Genomic DNA, 19,166 nt, shown 5'->3' with positions numbered 1-19,166 from the left:
GGGTGAAAATTAATGTTTCGTTGCGAAGAAGTCTACCAGAACCTGCTAAACACCCCCTTTTACCATAATAAAATTTCACGTATTGGTAAATACTGTGAGAACGCCGTCTAGAAAGATCTGTTATCGGGTTAGAGCAGGACGGGGCAGGGCTGGTGTTATATAAGCTTTGAAAAAGTGCAATAATCCTTCTGTTGTTAAAAATAGTCCGTCAAATTTCACAAATCTGACATCAAATGGTCGCAGCTTTATAGAAGCCGAATAATTAATTAATGCACGCCATTTAATTTGTTGCGGAATACCTACAGAAACTGATGCACAATATGAATTAACCGCGTTTCGCCTGCAAACGTCCAATTTATTGAAAGGAAGTCCTCGCGAAATATCAATAATTATTGAGAGGAATGATACAATAAAGTTTGGGAAATACAGCTGTAAAGCTGGGCTTATAATTAGTGGAGAGTGCAAAGATAATTTTGCATCGTTGGTATTTTGCATCGGGTAGTCTAGAATAAGTCATTGTAATATTAACTGCAGGTATAATTTCGTGTTTTTATTGTATTACAGAAATGCATACATCTAAACTAAATATTCACTGACAAAAAGTGCATATGGAGTGCTTCGTGAAATAATTTTTAACTTAATACATGGAAAGTTAATATACATTGTAAATTCAAATAGTTGCGATTAAGTGTGCAACCGTGCATACGTACACTTACTTGGAATAAAAGTGAGTAACGTCTTCGGAGAGAGAATCCGAGGATGCCTTCGAAGCTGAAATTCAGAATACCTCTTTTCGCTTCGTGTTCTCCTGATACCTGGGCCAAAATCTGGCGAAAATTTTCAGAATGCACAAAATTGGGCTTTGTAACAGGAGAACATGGCGTCGAAAGAGATGGCACAAAGTAACGTCTTCGGAGAGCAAATCAAAGAGCGAGAAGTGGCGCAGATGTTTCGAGACAGTGACTGTTTAACGAAGAGACGCAGAATTTTCGAACGCCTCTTGAAAGGCCTGCGCCTCTTATTTGCAACTTTAAGGCGATGCCTTTGAAGCTGAAATAGCCACTAAACATTTGTTGTCATATAGCGTATATTTAGGTTATATTTTCTGTCACTTCGAGGAGCCGACCACATAATAATCACGCGTATCCAGTCTGCGCATTTTCACTAGCCAAATTCAACATTCAATACAATTTTGTATGTATAATGTTTGTTGATAACTGCTTTCTGCAGAGGACGTGTAATAAGTGTATTTCATGTTCTGTTTCGGTGCTTTGCTAATAAAAAAATGTCTAACCTAACAAATTTCATTTTCTGGGGACATTCCCTCATCTATTTTCCCTTTTCACTTAGAATTCCTTACTGCTAACGTAGAATATTGTAGCATAAGCACATTTCAAGTAATTAAAACGTACAATGAATTTTCTACGCTTACAGTACCAGCCGACTTTCCGTTGAAATTTTTATAAGTACAACGGAACAGCTGAGAATTTCTTTCCTTATTCAGAATAGAATACAGAAATAGCAAACAGCTCCCTCTCGCGTTCACCGGGTAATCGTCGCTCTATCGGTATTACCGTTTCTGTGCAGAAAAAAAAGCTGTAACATAATGGAAATGGTAAATGGTGAATGTCAGCTATCGCGTAATCTCATTACACCTCCGAACAACACAAGCGTGTGGAAAGATTGGCGTTTTCTTCGCAACAAGTTACGAACGAGCAATAACGCGAGTGTTCCTTCCGCGACGAGCAACGTGACCTATTTTACCGACTGTTGTAAAGCACGACTGGCATGTGGTTACAGAGCAGGTACAGAAGGCATCCTTTCGCCTATTATCAGCGATCGATCGCAACGGATCGTCGGACAGCTGCTGTTTTCCGCGAAATGTAGTCTGGACCGTGAATAATTAGGGATCGGGCAAACTGGCGACTGAAGGTAGCTGAAAACATACTTTTAATCGCGCCAGCTGCGCTCTTCCGATATGGCAGAAGGATACTTTTTGCTAACCCAGACCTTTCGGTATGTAACGTAAATACATATGTACATGGTGGCTTCCTATTGCGTCGCGAAGTTCTGCGCGACGATGTCCGATTCGCAAGAGGAGTGAGGTTAGTTTGAAAATGGAGAAATGCACATAACATTTGTGGGTAACGCGGAGTGCGCCTGCGGGTGGCCGGTGGGTTTAGAGAGCACGGCATTTCGCCTCGAGTCTCTTCTCGCCGAGTTGTTGGATCGGCTGTTGGATTCGACTGATTTAAGGCGCGCGTGTCAAAGACGACTCAAGGTAGACCGAGGCGTAACTGTTAGAGTTGATGTACGGTTATTCACGCAGGTGTGTACCATCGTTCACTCTGCACCTGTCCGATCTCTCGAGCAAACCAATAAAATGGACTTTCCGTCCGGTTCCGTTGTAATTCCTTGTCGCGAGGATATTCGTCTTGCTTTCGATATTAGCCAACGTGCGTTCATCCTTTACCCGGCGCGGCGCGGCGGGACAAGAAAGGTGCGAACGATAAAGTACATATATATATGAGAGCTGGCAGGTGTGTCGTTGATCCGTTCGCTTGTCATTCAGGCCTATCCATGCGAGTACTTGAACATTTTCTACCTATATCGGTTCATTGCTTTTGCTTCTTTACTCGCTTACCTGCCAATTTGTATCCATCTACTAAATCTGCTTCGTTACCCACCTCCATTCCGACAATGTAGGGGAAGTGTGTCTAAAACGACCCCTCAGGGTAAAATAGCTGTTCTGCGGCTATTAGTGGTGCGATTTCGTGATATTGATGCTCAAAAGTTCAGCCCGTACGTCATCGAGTGTCGCGCGAAGTGCCATGTAAATATCAGCGCTGCGTGTGTTATAAACAAGAAGAAATCAGAATTAGTGCCTCTTATCTAAGGTAAGGTCTTTTTCAATGTCGTGTAACTTTTGTCACGAACGGCTTACAAGGGAAGATCCCGAACCCGAAAATTCAAAATATTATGAAACTTTGTGAATACGTACGGGATTTCTTCCTGATTACAACGCAATTTTTGTTTGCTGCCCAAATTCACTAGATGGGGGTGAAATTAACCCCTGGAAATTCGGCTGTTTTCCGATTTTGTGTTATAACTCGCCAACTGTAAGAGATAGAAAAAAAGTTTCAAGACAAAAGTTACTTCTTTTAATTAGATCTATCATTTGGGGGAAAAAATTATTTTACAGTTCACGAGTTATAACACAAAATCGGAGACTAACCGGATTTTCGGGGGTCAATTTACACCCCCTTAGAGTGAATTTGGGCAGCAAAAAAAAAATCTGTTGTAATCAGGAGGTAATTCCCTACATATTCACAAAGTTTTAGAATTTTTTGAATTACCGGGTTCGGGATGTTCCCTTGTTAGTGTGACAGCTGATTTTTTCACGGATTTAATGACAATTCGACTGTAATTTAATGCATGTTTCGTTACCGAATGTAATAATTTGACGTTATATTCAACCACTGAATGTGAGTTGGATGTGTGGAGTCATATGATCCCTCTCTAGTAGAGTAAAACGATCCCAGGAATCCCAGGGGGTGCGAGAAAAAATTTCAATCTATAAAGCCTGATCTCATTTTCTTACGTTTGTTAGTTGACTTTAAGTATTTCTACTCACTGATTATGTGCCAAAAATTATCGAAGATTTGATTTTTTTTAAAAAATCATTTTAATTTATCATGGTCGCATATTTTTGACTCAGTTCAATTTTAGCAGATTCAGTTTATATAATCTAAGCTTATAAAATAAATATTATCAGTAAATACAGAATGATCACAGGGGTTATTTTCTTAAAGATCACTCGTGGGGATCTTTTTTATACACATAGGTGTACAAAATGATCCTTTAATATGCCTTCGCAAAAACGCGAATAAAAAATGTAATTGATCAGGTAGCTAAATTTAATCTAAGACAATAATCAGGTAGATAAACTACCTTACAAAAACTACTTTACTTTTATTTAAATAATGTGCAAAAACGCGAATAAAAAATGTAATTGATCAGGTAGCTAAATTTAATCTAAGACAATAATCAGGTAGATAAACTACCTTACAAAAACTACTTTACTTTTATTTAAATAATGTGCATTTATATTTTTATATGAATCTCCCCGACTGGTCTTACCATTAGACACAACAACCTGTCGAGCAATAAAGCAAACGTGTTCCCAGCAATATCTTCGACTGAACTCCGTGGTTCTACACCGACAACTAGCGACGAATCGAATGTACAAACGAGAAGAGCCGAAAGAAAATACATTCTCGCATAGAGGATTTGTGGAAAACAGGAAACAACAAACGCAGAAGGAGAATCGAAAGGGAGGATGGGACGAGAGAGGCTTCCGTTGTAGGATACGAGCGGTACTGGCACCTTTCGGGCACAACCTCCAATGCGATACGTTTAACTGGTGCACGCGTGTACCTACCTATAGGTATACCTGTACACAGCGGCCAGTGCGATACAACGGCAGGTGAAGTACACAGCTGCTGGACAGCTGGACAGCTGGACCGATATCCGTGTCCAGGTACATTCCATCGGCGATAAATGATAAGTTTACGATTATGGAATTTGTAACGTTGGCCAACTTCGCCCCGCGCGATCAAGGTGGAGCAAGCCTTGCGCTTGCGCTCTCTGGATCTCGTAGAGGGAAGCTAAACATCTATGAAATAGTCCGAGGACTTGGACAACAGCCGCCCCGCGCTTTATAGAACCTGCGAGAAGTAACGAAGCAGCCTATTTAGGCTCAGACTCGAAAGCGATGTGGTCGATTCTGCCTCTACATCCTCGCAAGTACATACGTAATGTGGCGTCTTCAGCACAGGTCTGACGTTTACTTTTTTTTTGCAGAAAAAAAAAAGAAAGAAGAAAAGAAAAGGGGGAAAAGAAGGTAAAGGAAAGGAAGAGGAGAACGGAAGAGAACACCTGCTTCTGTTTCTCCGTTCAACCACATCCTTCCTCGGGGCAGAGTCTCGCATTGCCTGGCCCGTGAAAAGGCCTTCATCGGTACGCGCTAACTGATACCTGCGTACATACCTGTGCGTGTACTGGCACTGGCCGGTATTCGCCATTCGGGAGGCCATACGTATACGTAGCCGAGAGTCTACCCACGTACATGCTATATAGAGGAGCACCCGCGTCCTCTTGTTGAACCTTCGAGATCGTATCGGTTTTCGGGCGGTTCTCACGGAACGCCAAACATCATCCGTCAGATATTTCGACCGTGTCTCGCCGGCGCTGTGAGACCGTCACAATTTCAATTCCCATTGCTTGGGAAACATTATATCGCGCAGAAAAGGCCGCCTTTTCACGTGCGTCTGCTCAGGTACCTATGCAGGTACACGCGCCTATTCTCGTCCGCCCGAAGAGAAGACGATTGAAAGCTGAAACGGACGAGGGGCAGGCTTCAGGCTTGCCAAGATATCGGCCTGGCTCGGCTCGATAAGACGTATCGGATGTGTCGCAAATAGCTGTAGGTATCGATACAAACAAAACAAGATTTCCAAGACAGAAACTGAATCGCGGTATTAGCGAGCCTAATTCGTTGCGAAGATAACATTTATCGCGGGGATACAGAGTAAACGTGACAGACCAGACGCAACATCGATCGAATTACTTGCTCTTAAGCCGGGGGATCAAGCAGAAAGTCAAGCTAAGCTATCCGATGCCACGCCAGGTTTAAAAATATTTCTACATATACGGAACCGTTTCCACCAGAAGCTTAGCTAATTGTTGCCCTACGGTTTTGTCAAAAGCTAATTGTAAGTTAGTGGGTTAGCTAGAGGCAACGCGACATTCCCGAGTGAGCGATTTTTCGGAGACGTAGCTTTCAGCTGGTACAGCCTCGCTTGCCAGTTTAAACTTGGTGTGCACGACTAACCATAAGTACTAACGTACTTATCTACTTACGTAGGGGAGACCAGGGCAAAGTGACGCGAAAAAACTTTGAAGTCGAATAAAATTTTTCCCTTTCAATAAAAATGTGTGGAAATAGATTTATAATGTAATTTGAACATTACTATTGATGAACGACGAATAGCAATACTTAAAGTAAACTTAAAGTATATTAAAATTCAACTTGAAAAGAAAATGCCGAAACGACCATATATGGGGTAAAGTGAGTTACTATCTGGGGTAAAGCGAGCTGAAATAAAATACGAGTTTTAATTAAGGATTTAGGTAATTATTAACCCCTTCCGCTGGGATGACGCGTGTGGCACGTCAGTTTCTGTTTTTTTTAACCGTGGTTGTCAAAAACTGTGGCAGATTTTTCATTTTTTTTTAAGTTAGATTCTGTTCCATCACGCCGCGTGGTTTCCCAGCTGGCTGACAGGTTAGGTTATTGCGCGCGTCACTCGCGCATCTGTTCTTTGCAGCTCAGTTTACCCCGGTCACTTTGCCCCGAATATCTACTCAGTGGAAAATTAATTATTTAATAATGGTAGGATCAATGTTTTCTCAAACACGCGGAAAAAATTTGGAGTTAAAACAACACATTTAAGACTCATTTATCCAAAAAGCGAAATTGAAAAGAAAACCAATTGGAAGTCTCTAAAACTTAATTTTTAATTATTTAAATGAATTTCCACTTTTCGATATCTGAATGCGCATAATTACCATTGTGGTATTACGCGCATTTATTACGTCAGCAAAATTTGCGAATATATTCTATTGTTAAAGAATAAATTAAGAAAGCTCATTTTACCCGGAGGTTCACTTCGCCCCGGTCTCCCCTATGCACCTATATTTAGTCGATACGTTGCGAAACGACTGGTCCTCGAGCGTATACGCGCGTTAGCACGAACGAGTGCGCACTCGGCCTAGGTACAACGTACAACTATCGCTCGACACCGCCGCGGAACACCCGCGCTGCATTTCACCCATCTGAGTCAGCGTCTCAGCGAATCGCGCGAGTCGCACGACTCGTTGCGCAATTCTCCTGCGCTCTCCGGAACCAACAGGAGGTCGCGCAGACGCTTACCGAGATTCTCTGCCTACTTATCGTTGGTCCTAGCGAAATTCTCACAGACGCGCGACGCGACGAGACGAGGTGAGACGGGTCTCGACACCAGCAACCGTCTCGACGCTATTTTCACTTTTCCAATCAAATTATTTTTCACGACGACAGCATTTCTTACGTTTCGCCCTTTTCTTCGCTTACCACGTCTCATTAACCCATTCGAACTATTCCATGGGAATTTACAACGAATTTCGGAATACTTTACGATTTTTTCACTTTTCCAATCAAATTATTTTTCACGACGACAGCATTTCTTACGTTTCGCCCTTTTCTTCACTTACCACGTCTCATTAACCCATTCGAACTATTCCATGGGAGTTTACAACGAATTTCGGAATACTTTACGATTTACGGTCGACAGTTGCTCGATTTCTCGGGTCCGATCCGTTGCTGGAAAATCGAGCAACGAAAAAGGAGAAAGGCGCGCCCACGGAACATATTTGTATGTAGAAACGGTTCACCGTGGTGCGCTAGCGAGCGGGCACCCTGGTTCGGCGCATGTACCTGCGGAAGAAAGCCCGGGGATCCACTGGAAAGCTAAGCTAGGCTGGGCTCTCCTATAAACGTTGTACAGCTTCGGTGTCCACCGAAGCGAAGCTGTGCATTAGTGTATTTGTTTTAGCAATAATATGTCAGACTGTTCGTGTAAACAAAGCTGATTTAAAAACTCGTTTTCAGAGGAAAATGTGTTTATACAAAGTACAAAGTTACAAAGTACAAATTATTCACGTTAACCTTGTATTAATGAAATATATTTTTTTAAAAATAGTTTAAATAGTTTAAAATTTCTAATAATGGTGATTTTATAATTATATCCTTCATTAAAACTCGTACTTTATCTCAGCTCACTTTACCCCATATATATGACGAACAGCAATACTTAAAATAAACTTAGGGTATATTAAAATTCAACTTGAACAAAAAAAGCGAGAACGACCACTTTACCTCATATACATGTATTACTGTTCGTCATTTATCAATAGTAACGTTTAAATTATATTGTGAATCTATTTCCACGCATTTTTATTGAAAGGGAAAAATTTTATTCGACTTCAAATTTTTTTCGGCTCACTTTACCCCGATCTCCCCTACTTAAATTATTAATAGTATTCCTCTAAGCTTCCTTAGGAGCGGTGTATTTAGTTGACAACTCGAGGATAGCCAAAGCGAATCGGTTTCGGTTATGCGCAAAGTAAACTTATCATTATCATCTTTCTGATAGCATCGGGTGACCGAAGACGAGGTCTGTCTGAGCCTAAACGCCGTAAACAATCGATTTGCTTCATCTGTCCGGGAACTAACGGACACCAGTCCAGCCTAGCCAATAGATAGTTGGACGGGGTCCGTGCAACGATTGCGTCGTCGGAAATACACTTCTTGTAAATGTACATCGACGACGAGCGTTTAGTATTCTCGAGTTGCAGGTTGCATCCGGTTAAGTGGCGACAGCCGCTCCCACCGAGCAGCGCGTGTATACAACGCTTATTCCAGAGTCGACGTTGGCTCGATTCCATATTACTCCTTTGAGATACACACGTACGAGAGTAGTCCTTGAAAAGAGGACTCGCGACGTCGGAGACATCGTCGGAGGTAAAAACCGAACGAAACCTTTTCTTCCGGCGCGGCTTATTGTTAGCCCGCTGTGCCCTAGTGACTAGTGTTCCTGATTTCTCCATATTTTTTGTTTCCCGAGAAGTCAGAAATGAGATCATATTTCTTGAGAATTCTCGAGAAATTGAAAGAAATATTGCAAAAATTATATTTTTGGAATAATGTTGATAATATTTATCAAAACGCACAAAAAAACTTTAGCTAAATGATTATTCCTGTCTAATTTATACAAAACTTGTGTAAATGAAGAAATAAATATTAAATATAATTGGTAAATTTATTTATTTACTATAAAATTTGTACAAAGCGAAACATTACTTTTTGGTTTTAAAATTTATTTTTAAATAGCACCATGCGTCTAATGTAGCGTCAGCGAATCTATTTCTTTTTGTGGCAAAATCTATTACTGTTATATTTTGACGTTTTATTATATATATAAAATATTATATATATTGGCTGTTAAATGAAAAAATGCGTCTTTTGACCCTTTTGGAAGAAATTCTGGATCACGCAAAAATTTTATACGGGATACAATAGTCTTATCTCCTGTTTTCTATATGTTTTCTTTAATAACCACAAGAAACTCATTAGGTACTTAATTCAGTATACAATTTTTCTAAATTTTGAAATAAGAATTTAAGAGCACCTTCAGCAGTAAATAATATCGAATCTTCTGTACTGTGATTTTTTATTAGAATTCATATAGCTCCTAATGTTATTAATAAGATGTATTATAAATTGTAGATATATTTATACGTTCGCGGTTAACTAGCAATACATTCATTTACGAAAATAAATGAGATTTATAATATTTTTCCCAGCCTTAAGTTTCACGAGAAATTATAGTATTTCTCGAGAAACAAGAAACAAGCAATTCTAAAATTTCTCGAGAAATTCTCGAGAAAGCATTCTCGGGAAGGAACACTACTAGTGACTTGACACTCGGTTGGTTCCAGCGCAACGATCCGACCGATTAGCAACGCTCGCGATTATTCGTGGAAAAACAAGCCGCTCGGACAACGAATTGCAATAGGGATTATCGCAGAGACGATCGCGAACGATACAATCCTCGGAGAGATCCAGACATTATCGTTGGGTGCGTTCAGCGGACTCAACGGTGATCATTCCTGATCAGCGATCGTTGAACGACACTTGTGGAGAGGGTAACGATATTAGCAGCAACGCAACACGTTCCGCAAAAGTAGCGGACTTTATTTCCGCTTAAAAAAAAGTAACGACCGATCACTAAACATGTTGACAAGTGAGCAACCTAGCGGTAGCGTTCGGCGAGAAAAAAACGTGAGCGGCTGCTGAACTGTTCACTACATTGTTTACTCGCGACTCGACGGACACGCCAAGGTGGAATCGAGTGACAGACGTGTGCATTTGGAGGAGCGTAAGGTTTTATAACCTTATGCTAAGGGCGAGCTAAATACGACCTTGAACGATTCGCTGAGGGAAAGCGTTCTGGTGCGTTTAATACCGGCGGTGGCTAATTAGCAACGCGCTTTAAAGCTTTCGCCGTACGCGATGCGACGCGACCGAGAATCCAGTGACTAAGGGAGAGGAGGAGGACGACGGGAGGAGGTGAAGAGGAAGAGGAAGAAGCAAGGAAAGGAGAGTGATGACGAATGGTGAAAAGAAGGTGGAGGAAGGAGAGAAAAGAGTAAACGCTTGTGTGCACGTATACACACTGTCCGTGCAGAGGGGTAGAGGCGACTGGCGGCGACCGGAGGCGACGATAGAAGAGGGAGAAAAGAGAGGAGCGTAGAAGGTTTCAGGGTTAAAGAGGGACGAAAGAATGAGCGCGCAGCGATTGGCTGGAAAAGCAGCGTGTTTACGCGGCGAGATAGTGGGGATACGCGATGTCTCAGCTGAGCGCAGTATAGAGGTAGAAGTGTGACGAGAGGGTGAGCTAGTTGCAAAGGAGCGCTCGACGGGCGAGCGTGGCTGCGTGGTGTTTACGGTCGTTTCGTCGTTTCGTCGTTGCGTTCTCAGTCGAGCTCGAGAATGTCGTCTCGTGATCCACGATCGCCCGTCGGATTTTGAGAGTCGTTACAGACCGCGCGAGATAACGCACGCGTACGCTGGCGCGTGTTTCGCTGCGCAGGCCAACAATAGTGCGTGCCTCTGAATTGTACAAGTTGGTGTAGTTCTCGCTTTCGTTCTGTCTGGATCGAGAAGGAAACGTGCCCCTGCGGATGCATTTGCCGGAAGATTTACGCCACTCTGTAGAAGCATCGCGACGCGTACCCGCGTCTCGCCTGGTACGTCGCGACTGTCAATGCCAGCCCGTTGCTTTTCCTATCGCGGTCGATCATCTGCTATCACTGCCATTCGCGTTACTGCCTTCGTCGAGTCCCTCGATACATTTCCCCTTCTCAATGAAACAAGGGAGAGCAGATCACTTGAATTCAGAGAAGCAGTAATAAAAGGGAGAGGAGGAGGAGGAGGAGGAGGAGGTGAAGGAGGAGGAGGCGGCGGAGGAGGCGGAGTAGCAGCGGACGAAGGAGAAGAAGAGGAGGAAGAAAAAGAAAGGGAAATACTGTGCTCGCGGTTAGGAAGGTTGCTCTGGAAAATTGCGCCGAGAAATGTTCGGTTGAGAAATTGATTTCGTTAAGAGAGGGAGAGGTTAATAGAGTCGACGATTGGTTCGCGAGTGCAGTGCGTTGGATCGTTAAAAGGTGAAGTGACGAGGAATTTTTAGTGAACCCCGGGCCCAAAAATGGTGCCACAGCAGCAGGACAGCCCGTCCAGTTCGGGGATACCTATGTTTGGATCGCTGCTTGTGGATAAAAATTCAGCAACACCGTACTCGGATGCTACCCAGGTACGAGAACGCGTTGAAAAAAGCCCCGAACACCGCGATATCTTGGACCCGCCTTCTCCTGTTTATTTTCTAGGCTGTTGAAACGTTATCGCGCGCCAATCGGGTCACGGTTTTTTCCCCCAGTTTTTTCCGTAAACGCGCTAACGCGCCTGTATTGGTAGCACGCGCGTACATATTCTCGAAAATGCTTCTGAATTTACTTCCCAACGTTGGATCGCCGAGATTGACGGGCAAGACGCGGTTGCTGCGAACCGTAAACAAACCTCACGGGTACCTACTCCGCTGTCGCGGAGAGTTGCGCGCGCGACGTGTTCATTATGTCGCGGATCACGGGCTGTCTCGCAGGCTGCGCTTCCTCGGCACCGTTCGCTATAGCTCGCGTTTCGATGATAATCTTCGCGACAGGCGTCCGTCTCCTCGGTTGGACGCACGCGTCCATGATAAACGCTTACCGCGAACCGCCGTGCCTTCTTTCGTCCATCTGTTTATTTTGGTAACGAGATGAAACGCCGTCGAACGAAAGAAGAGATTATTTTTGTCCTTCGTTCGTTATTCTTGGCTGTCCCGACTTCTGTTGTTTACGCCCCTCGTGGCGCGAGGTCTCGCTCGACGTTTTTTTCTCTCTGTTTCGTCGCTCTTCCGCTGACCGATGGGGCATCCCGAGCAACTTTTACTTTCGACTTCTACCACTTTCCGTCTCAACGACGGCTTCCTATTTGCTCGTTAAATTTTCCACGGCGAAGCTACTCGCCTGTTGTCTCCCGACGAACTTGTTTCGACGCTGTTCTTCCGTTAGCAGAAGTAGGGAGCGCGTTGAAGAACGCTATAGAGTGCAGAGTTATGTTTAGACGCGTCAGTTCCTCCGCGTAGTAATTCGTCGTAGCTCGGTAACGTTTAACGAAACGTTATTCTCTTCTTCTATTCGATAAAAGCTCGAGGCGACAGCGCGAAGGATGAAAGTGAAGACAGTATAAATGTCGAAAAGAGCAATCCACGACAGAAAACATCGTCGCCGTTTTCTCCTTCGGTGCCGCAGCGTTTTCGAACGGGAATATCTGTCTCGAGTTGTGTCGGTTGGATGCGCGATGTTCTGCGATCCGTCAGCTGATCGCGCGGCCGTGGAAACTGGAAACGGACGAGAGGCTCTCTTTCTCTGCGCGCGAACGCGCACGTGTGTCCTAAGCACTGTACACAGTGCGCCTGCTTGCGCGATAGGCGCAGAAAACTCTTCCTACTAATTTGCAACGGCAGGTCGGGCAGGAGAGTGAAGTGACGCAAGGGTTCTACGTTTGTATTCCGTGCCACTACGTCCAGGATTATACCGCCTCGAGAAAGTAGACGCTGGCGGTTACTTCATACGGACTGAGTCGAAGGGAAATTAAATTGTTAAACCATCGACTCTGCCGCTCTTCTTCCGACCTATGCACGTCGATTAGGCACTGTCGAACAATCAGCCCGCGTATGCGTTATCATCATAACAGTATCGCTGTGCAGCGATAAGACAGAATTGTTTCGTTCGAAAGAGAATGTACAGAAGTGTCTCGAAAGAAGCACGGCGGGAGGGGAGGGGAGGGGGGGTTTGCCTTGAAATAAGGCGATCGTTATCCCTTCCACTTGTTCTGTTATTGCCGCGGTGAATGAGACAGACTGTGTACGAGCGAAAGGGGCACTCAGTCTCGCTCGTTCTGCGCGATAAGGCAATAATGAAGTCAGGCCGAAAAGACTGTCGTCCTGAAGACTCCGCAGATCGAATGGATTGCTGTAACAGACTCGGTTCGATGTTGTCGTCGATCGAGCGTTGCGCGAGCATTCCGGGCCGTTGCCGTCGCCGTCACATCGTCGCACCTTCCTAACCTACATGCAGCCTTTCGATTCCCACTCGTGTGTGCGCGGTGCGTGCGTGTCGAGTAATCGGGCGGGTATATCTAAAAGTGTAATGGGGGGGGGGGGGGGCAGGCCGCTCGCGCAGTCCGTCCGATGTTTTGCGTCTGAACGCGCACCGCCGCGTCGTTTAAATGAGCAACGCAAATCGCAATCGGTCCCGGTAAGTAAGTAGCGACCGTTGCCTGTTCTCGCGGCCGCTCCCGATAATTACGCGCGCCTCCACCGTCCCTCCGCGCTCCCTCTCGCTCTATCTCGTTCTCGCCAATGCGCCGGGAGGAATTACTGGGGGGGGAGACCCCGCGGAATCGTCGTCGAAATGGCTTTAACTGTACGATGGTTTCGTTGCTCTGTTTCAGACGAAGAAGAACAATCCGAATCACATAAAGAGGCCAATGAATGCGTTCATGGTGTGGTCGCAGATAGAGCGGAGAAAAATATGCGAGGTTCAGCCGGATATGCACAACGCGGAGATTAGCAAGCGTCTGGGAAGGCGATGGAAAACGTTGGACGAGCCGGAGAGGCGGCCGTTTATCGAGGAGGCCGAGAGGCTCAGGCAGCTGCACATGATGGAATATCCGGACTACAAGTATCGGCCGAGGAAAAAAACCTCGAAACCGGTAGTGTCGGCCAGCTCGAAGTCGAAGGAGGGGGGGAAAAAGCCGAGGAAATCATCGACGTCGGCGGGAAGTAGCGTCGCGGTCGTTGGGCCGGTAGCGGCGAAGGGTCAGGCGCGAAACGATACCAACAACAACATGCAGGCGAGCAGTAACGTCAGCGGCTCGGTGGGTGTCACCATCAAGAGGTTGCAAGCACATTCTAGCGGTAGCAAGTCGGTGTCGCGGCTCAAGGTCAGATTGGCGCTGGATAAGCGACCGCCGTTCGATTACACTCCTACCGCGCCGATCGTTACCGCCAAGATACCGAGCAGTCCATCCTGCGTCACGCCCGACTCGCCGGAGTCGGCCAGCTTCTACGATGACAATTTCCTCGACTGCGGATCGTCGTCCACCCATCTACCCTCGGCCGCGACCGTCGCCTCTGGCGCCAAGAGCGGCAAGATCAAGCGAGAAGTCAGCCTCGAAATGGACTACGAGACGACGGCGACGTTCGAGCGACGATCAAAGGACCGACTGCTGTCCTCGGTCGGCCCCGTTGGCTCCAGCCATGCCCCAAATGCTGCTGCTGCTGCTGCCGTCGTCGCCTCCTTCCCCGCAGCCTCTATCGAGGCTATGGGCCTGCCCGCGAAGAGGAGCTTTCGCGGGCGAGCGACCTGCCACGCCGAGCGTCGATCACATTTCCTGGTGAAGGAGGAGCCGGTAGAAGTAGACGCCGACATGGAGGCTGACGCTGAACCTGCGCCCTTGTCCACGGCCACCACTACGATACCACCTGCCGCGTCCTCGGTTTTCACCGCGGCGTCATCGACACTGCCACCGCCGTCGTCGACCACTGCCACCGCGATAGGCAACACGTTGCCGAACGGTGTATCCATCGACGATTCCACGGCTATCGCAACCACTGCCATGGTCGTTAAGCTGGAGGAGCCGACGAACAATCCCAGCCTGGCGGACCTGTACTCGTTGACGGACCTACTGCAGATACAGCCGTCCGACTTCAAGATCGATCTGGACATGGAGACGATAACCACCGACCTGGACACCTTCGAGACCGCTAGCTCGAGCAGCGGCTCGCACTTCGAGTTCTCCTGCACTCCCGATGTCACGGACATGCTGTCCACTATCGGCGTCGGCAACGACTGGGTCAGCTTTTAAGAAAAAACGGAGCCTGTATATTTTGCGGTACAGCTACTTTGCATACTCGTTCCCGAGTCTCGATCTCGCGATGAAACCTTGCACACACCCACCCCCCCTGCTGTACGCTGCGTACGATACGTACGCAATGCAGCGCGTGCGTTCGCCCCGTCGACGACTCCTTCCGACGAACCTGCTGCAGGTTCTCGCACCTTATTCGAATCTTTGCTGAGCCCTGTAACGGCGTTGACGGAGGTCGACGGTGGCGAATGGCGCGTGTCTTTTTTCTTTTTCTATTTTCTTCTTTTTTTTTTTTTGTTGTACATCTACTGTAGCATATTAGGTTTAAGATATTTTGTACTCCACGGCGGTGTTAACCGGAGAGGATTCTGACGATCGTGTCCGTGACGAGGGAATAATGGGCAGTGGGTAATGGAGCGTTGCATTTACGGTGAACGGTATCGGAGTTGGGAACGCCGATACTGTTCGCGGCGATACGCTCCTCGATGTGATACAGTGGGGGATGGTAAGGTTTAAGTGGCGCGGCGGCACCGATTCAGGCAGAGAGACAATAAGCTACCGCGTTGTACCCACTTGGGAATACCGTGCGCCGCGCCGCTCTGGAATTATTGGACACCGACACTCGACACGTGTCCACCTTGGCGCGTGGATCGCACCGACTCTCTTCCCAATTTCTCTTTCCACGGACTCTAAATCCGTGGCCAGCGAGGTAGAGAAGTAGGCGTCCCGTCAGCGAGGCGTTAAAGTAAACACGTTGGAAGGAAAACGTGGGAAAATAAATAGGCGAGCGTCGCCTAGGGTGGCAAGGTGTTTAATTTCTCATTTGTGCCCCGGATGCACGGAAGCCTGAAGCTAGAGACGCGACACGTGTTCCGCACTAGCGGTACGGAAGCGCGAAACATTGTTACAAATATCTGTATTCGTAGCTCTCACTGGCGGGCGTTAAAGCTGTCGTTCAAGAGTCGTTAATTGAACCACTACAAAAGTGTAAACACCTAGGCACCCGAAATATTTCCACTGCAACGCCTGGCTGACTCTACGAGTTCATTGCATCGCTCATTTGCTGCAATAACGTGACTGAAAATTCACGACTTTAGGGAGAACCGGTTTAAAAGTTTTGTTAGACAACAAACCACTCTTTCTTGTACTAATAACTCAAAAACTGCAAATTTTTTACTTCTGTCGTTGCTGCAGCTAACGAGCAACACGCGTGTCTACCCTACCCTGTCGCACAGCGTACAGATACAGTGAATATAACGGCGGAAGCTATGGAAATCCCGCGAATCGCGGTACCTTGGTGGGCGATGAAAAAAGAAAACGAAATGAAATTGTGGTGGAGGAATGAGGATCGGTCTCGTCCGAATACGGTCGCATAATCCCCGCGCGAGTTACGTGCGCCGCGATACATTACTAAGTAGATATACGAACCATCCAAGTCAATTAGTATCGAGAAACAATTATGCGCGCACATGGTATATACGCGACGCGCCACTGTGCCCCGTTTCCGTTTTCACTGGTCTCTCGCAGGTTATAGATTACTTACAATTAGTAGGGTAGCCACGGCCGATGATCTCTTCTTGTTTCACGCGACGAACGCCGCGCCGAAACGAACCCTTTCGAATATACCTATTCTGCGTCATACGTTTGATCTCATGTTCCCCTTACGTTTAAATTTAGCGTTTATGTACCTACGTTTCACCACGCAACGATTTCGTTTCCCACGATCCCGAATCATTCTCGCAAGCCTGGTGCGAGGCAAGCAACGTTATCGTCGCAACGCTGACGCTCGCTGATGCATGGCAGGGCACTGAAAGTTGCGCTGCCCTCTCTGCGTCCAGTCACCTCTTGCTTAACTCGGATAAATTGAATTGCCAAAATAATGTTCGATGGAGAGACCACCGCTGTCCCCAAGCTTCCGGCTTCGTTCCCAATTTCCCCGAAACGTTTTCTTACCGCGCGGTTCGACTCGGTACCTACCACAATAATTCTAACCGTTTCTACCGTGTTTGTTAGTACGTACCGATTACCACCGGGTCCATCTTACCGCAGCTTGTATTTTCTCGATCGCAGACGCGATCGCAAGTCGCGTAACGATCGGCAACGGAATCTCGGGCACGTATTCGTTTGGTGATTTTGTTTAGCAGCGAAACGTCGGGACCGGCGCGGATCTAAAAAACTATCGCTCGATGCCTCGGCGATTCCGCTTTCCTCCCGTAGAGATAGTAGACGCGTTGCGTCGCGCTCGCAGGATATTAATTCCCACGGTGCAACTCGAGTCTGTCGACAAAAGCGAATAAATGCCGAGGAACCAAAGTAGGCGGACTACTCCCTTTACGACTTGTAGGCTGTGAATAATTCTTCTGACGCGAGAAAATCCGATGATCCGACAACTTGGGGTGGGTTAATTGAAAAGAGTTGCGGGCAAATTGTAAAGAAAAAAAGAAGAAGAGGCGAGTGAGTCGCATTCGTGGCGGAATGAAAACTGAATTGAACGGATTCTGGTATCCGATGGTGATGTTTCCTTGAAAATTGCTGCCGCTCAAGTATCATCCGAACAAAGAGTCTGGCACGTGGCGGGAGGCTTGGCTTGCGTCGCGAGCAAACGCCACGCAGCGCGAGAAGCCACGCTCCGGACGAATCATGCGCTCGAAAGTTATCGCTAAGTAGAAATAAACCAACACACCAAAGTGCAATATTCCACGTATACATGTATACATATGTCTGCAAATGTCCGCGCGGCGACCGAAGAAAAAACTGGCCAGCGGTCTCTACCCAAGCGTAAGCGCGTGTAAAGAAAGAGAGGGCGAGAAGGAAGGACGTTAAGGTAAACAGCCGATCTCGAGCAGAAGCTATCATATTTTTTCAAACACGATCGACGGTTGCTGCCTACATTTATGTATTATATTATACGTATACATATACATGCGGCTCGAAAGAATTTTGTAGAGACTGCCAACGAGCATTAGGCAATATTTTTCCACGAATATGTAGCTGGCGGGGAAGGATGCGTTTGTCGACGAATCGCTCGGAATCGCCTGAAAAAGACAACGGTGGGAGAGGGGGGTTGGCACCGCGAGGGGTGGCGGCGAGCAGCTTTGCATTTAACCGTGTTCTTTCGTTGATTTTGCTTTCGATCGTTTAGGTACATACTTTACGTTATACATTGAGCAGCGCCGCCTCGGTTCTCGTCGCGAATGAAAACGAAAGCGAACAGAGCGCCAAGAGAGAGAGAGAGAGAGAGTGTGAGTTAGATATTCACTCGTCTCGCATTCTGTTTCTCGGTACGTATGTGTTTCTTCATTTCAAAGCGAAAGGAGACGTATTTTATCGCCAAGCGTGGATCACACGCGCGCGTCGACGTCCACGGGGAATCGAAAGACCGAGCGTGTTTAATGTTTACCGCTTCGAAACGGAACGTTTACGTGTCCCGAGCTCTATCTCGTAGCTTTAAGTTTTTTCATTATACACGATAGTGAAATTAGTTGCGCTAACACTCAACTTTATACACGTAACGACTGTACATTTGTATCTAGACCTTTGTTTATAGTACTTTATTATTACCTTGTTATCAAGTATTCGATTTATATAATTTTTTTATCGACCTTATTAAAAAATATTTAAAAGGGAAGGAAGAGATTTTTCAGTGACCTCCGTCGACTTTCCCGCCTTGCCGCTTCCACCCTCCACGCGGTTAAGGTGCGAATTTTCCGAGTTCCCTCCAGTCGTACAGCCTCTCCTCTCGCGAGCGATCTAGCGATGAGCCCCGAGCGCTGTGCGTCAAACGATAATAAGGCGCAGTAACGCTATTAATAGCGGCCGCGGCCGTCGCGTCGCGTCGGCGTGGTTCGCGGAGCGGCTGGCACGCTGCGCTCGCTCCTCAGCCTCCAGTTCCCGCTTCCCTAATCTTCCCTTCCATTACTCTCCACTATACCTGTTCCAAGCCTCCATCTATTTCGTACCAACGAGTTTTTCGCCCGGATTTCCGGCTTTTCCAACTTGGCCGAACCCCTGCAGCTGAAACGACAAATCAGATGGT

At 46.5% G+C, this 19,166-nt stretch overlaps 1 protein-coding gene across 1 annotated transcript; it reads left to right on the top strand.

Annotated features, from left to right (window-relative positions):
* The first annotated feature begins 10,321 nt into the window (after window positions 1-10,321).
* Window positions 10,322-18,758, top strand: LOC143368261 (uncharacterized). Its single transcript, XM_076810804.1, has 2 exons — window positions 10,322-11,474; window positions 13,715-18,758. The coding sequence occupies exons 1-2, from the start codon at window positions 11,370-11,372 to the stop codon at window positions 15,128-15,130; spliced, it is 1,521 nt and encodes a 506-aa protein (XP_076666919.1). The 5' UTR covers window positions 10,322-11,369; the 3' UTR covers window positions 15,131-18,758.
* The last annotated feature ends 408 nt before the right edge of the window (window positions 18,759-19,166 follow it).

This window comes from Andrena cerasifolii, chromosome 4 (assembly GCF_050908995.1).
Source record: "Andrena cerasifolii isolate SP2316 chromosome 4, iyAndCera1_principal, whole genome shotgun sequence".
Taxonomy (NCBI): domain Eukaryota; kingdom Metazoa; phylum Arthropoda; class Insecta; order Hymenoptera; family Andrenidae; genus Andrena; species Andrena cerasifolii.
Note: the sequence above shows the minus strand (reverse complement) of the source record. Positions and strands in the feature narration are given on the sequence as shown.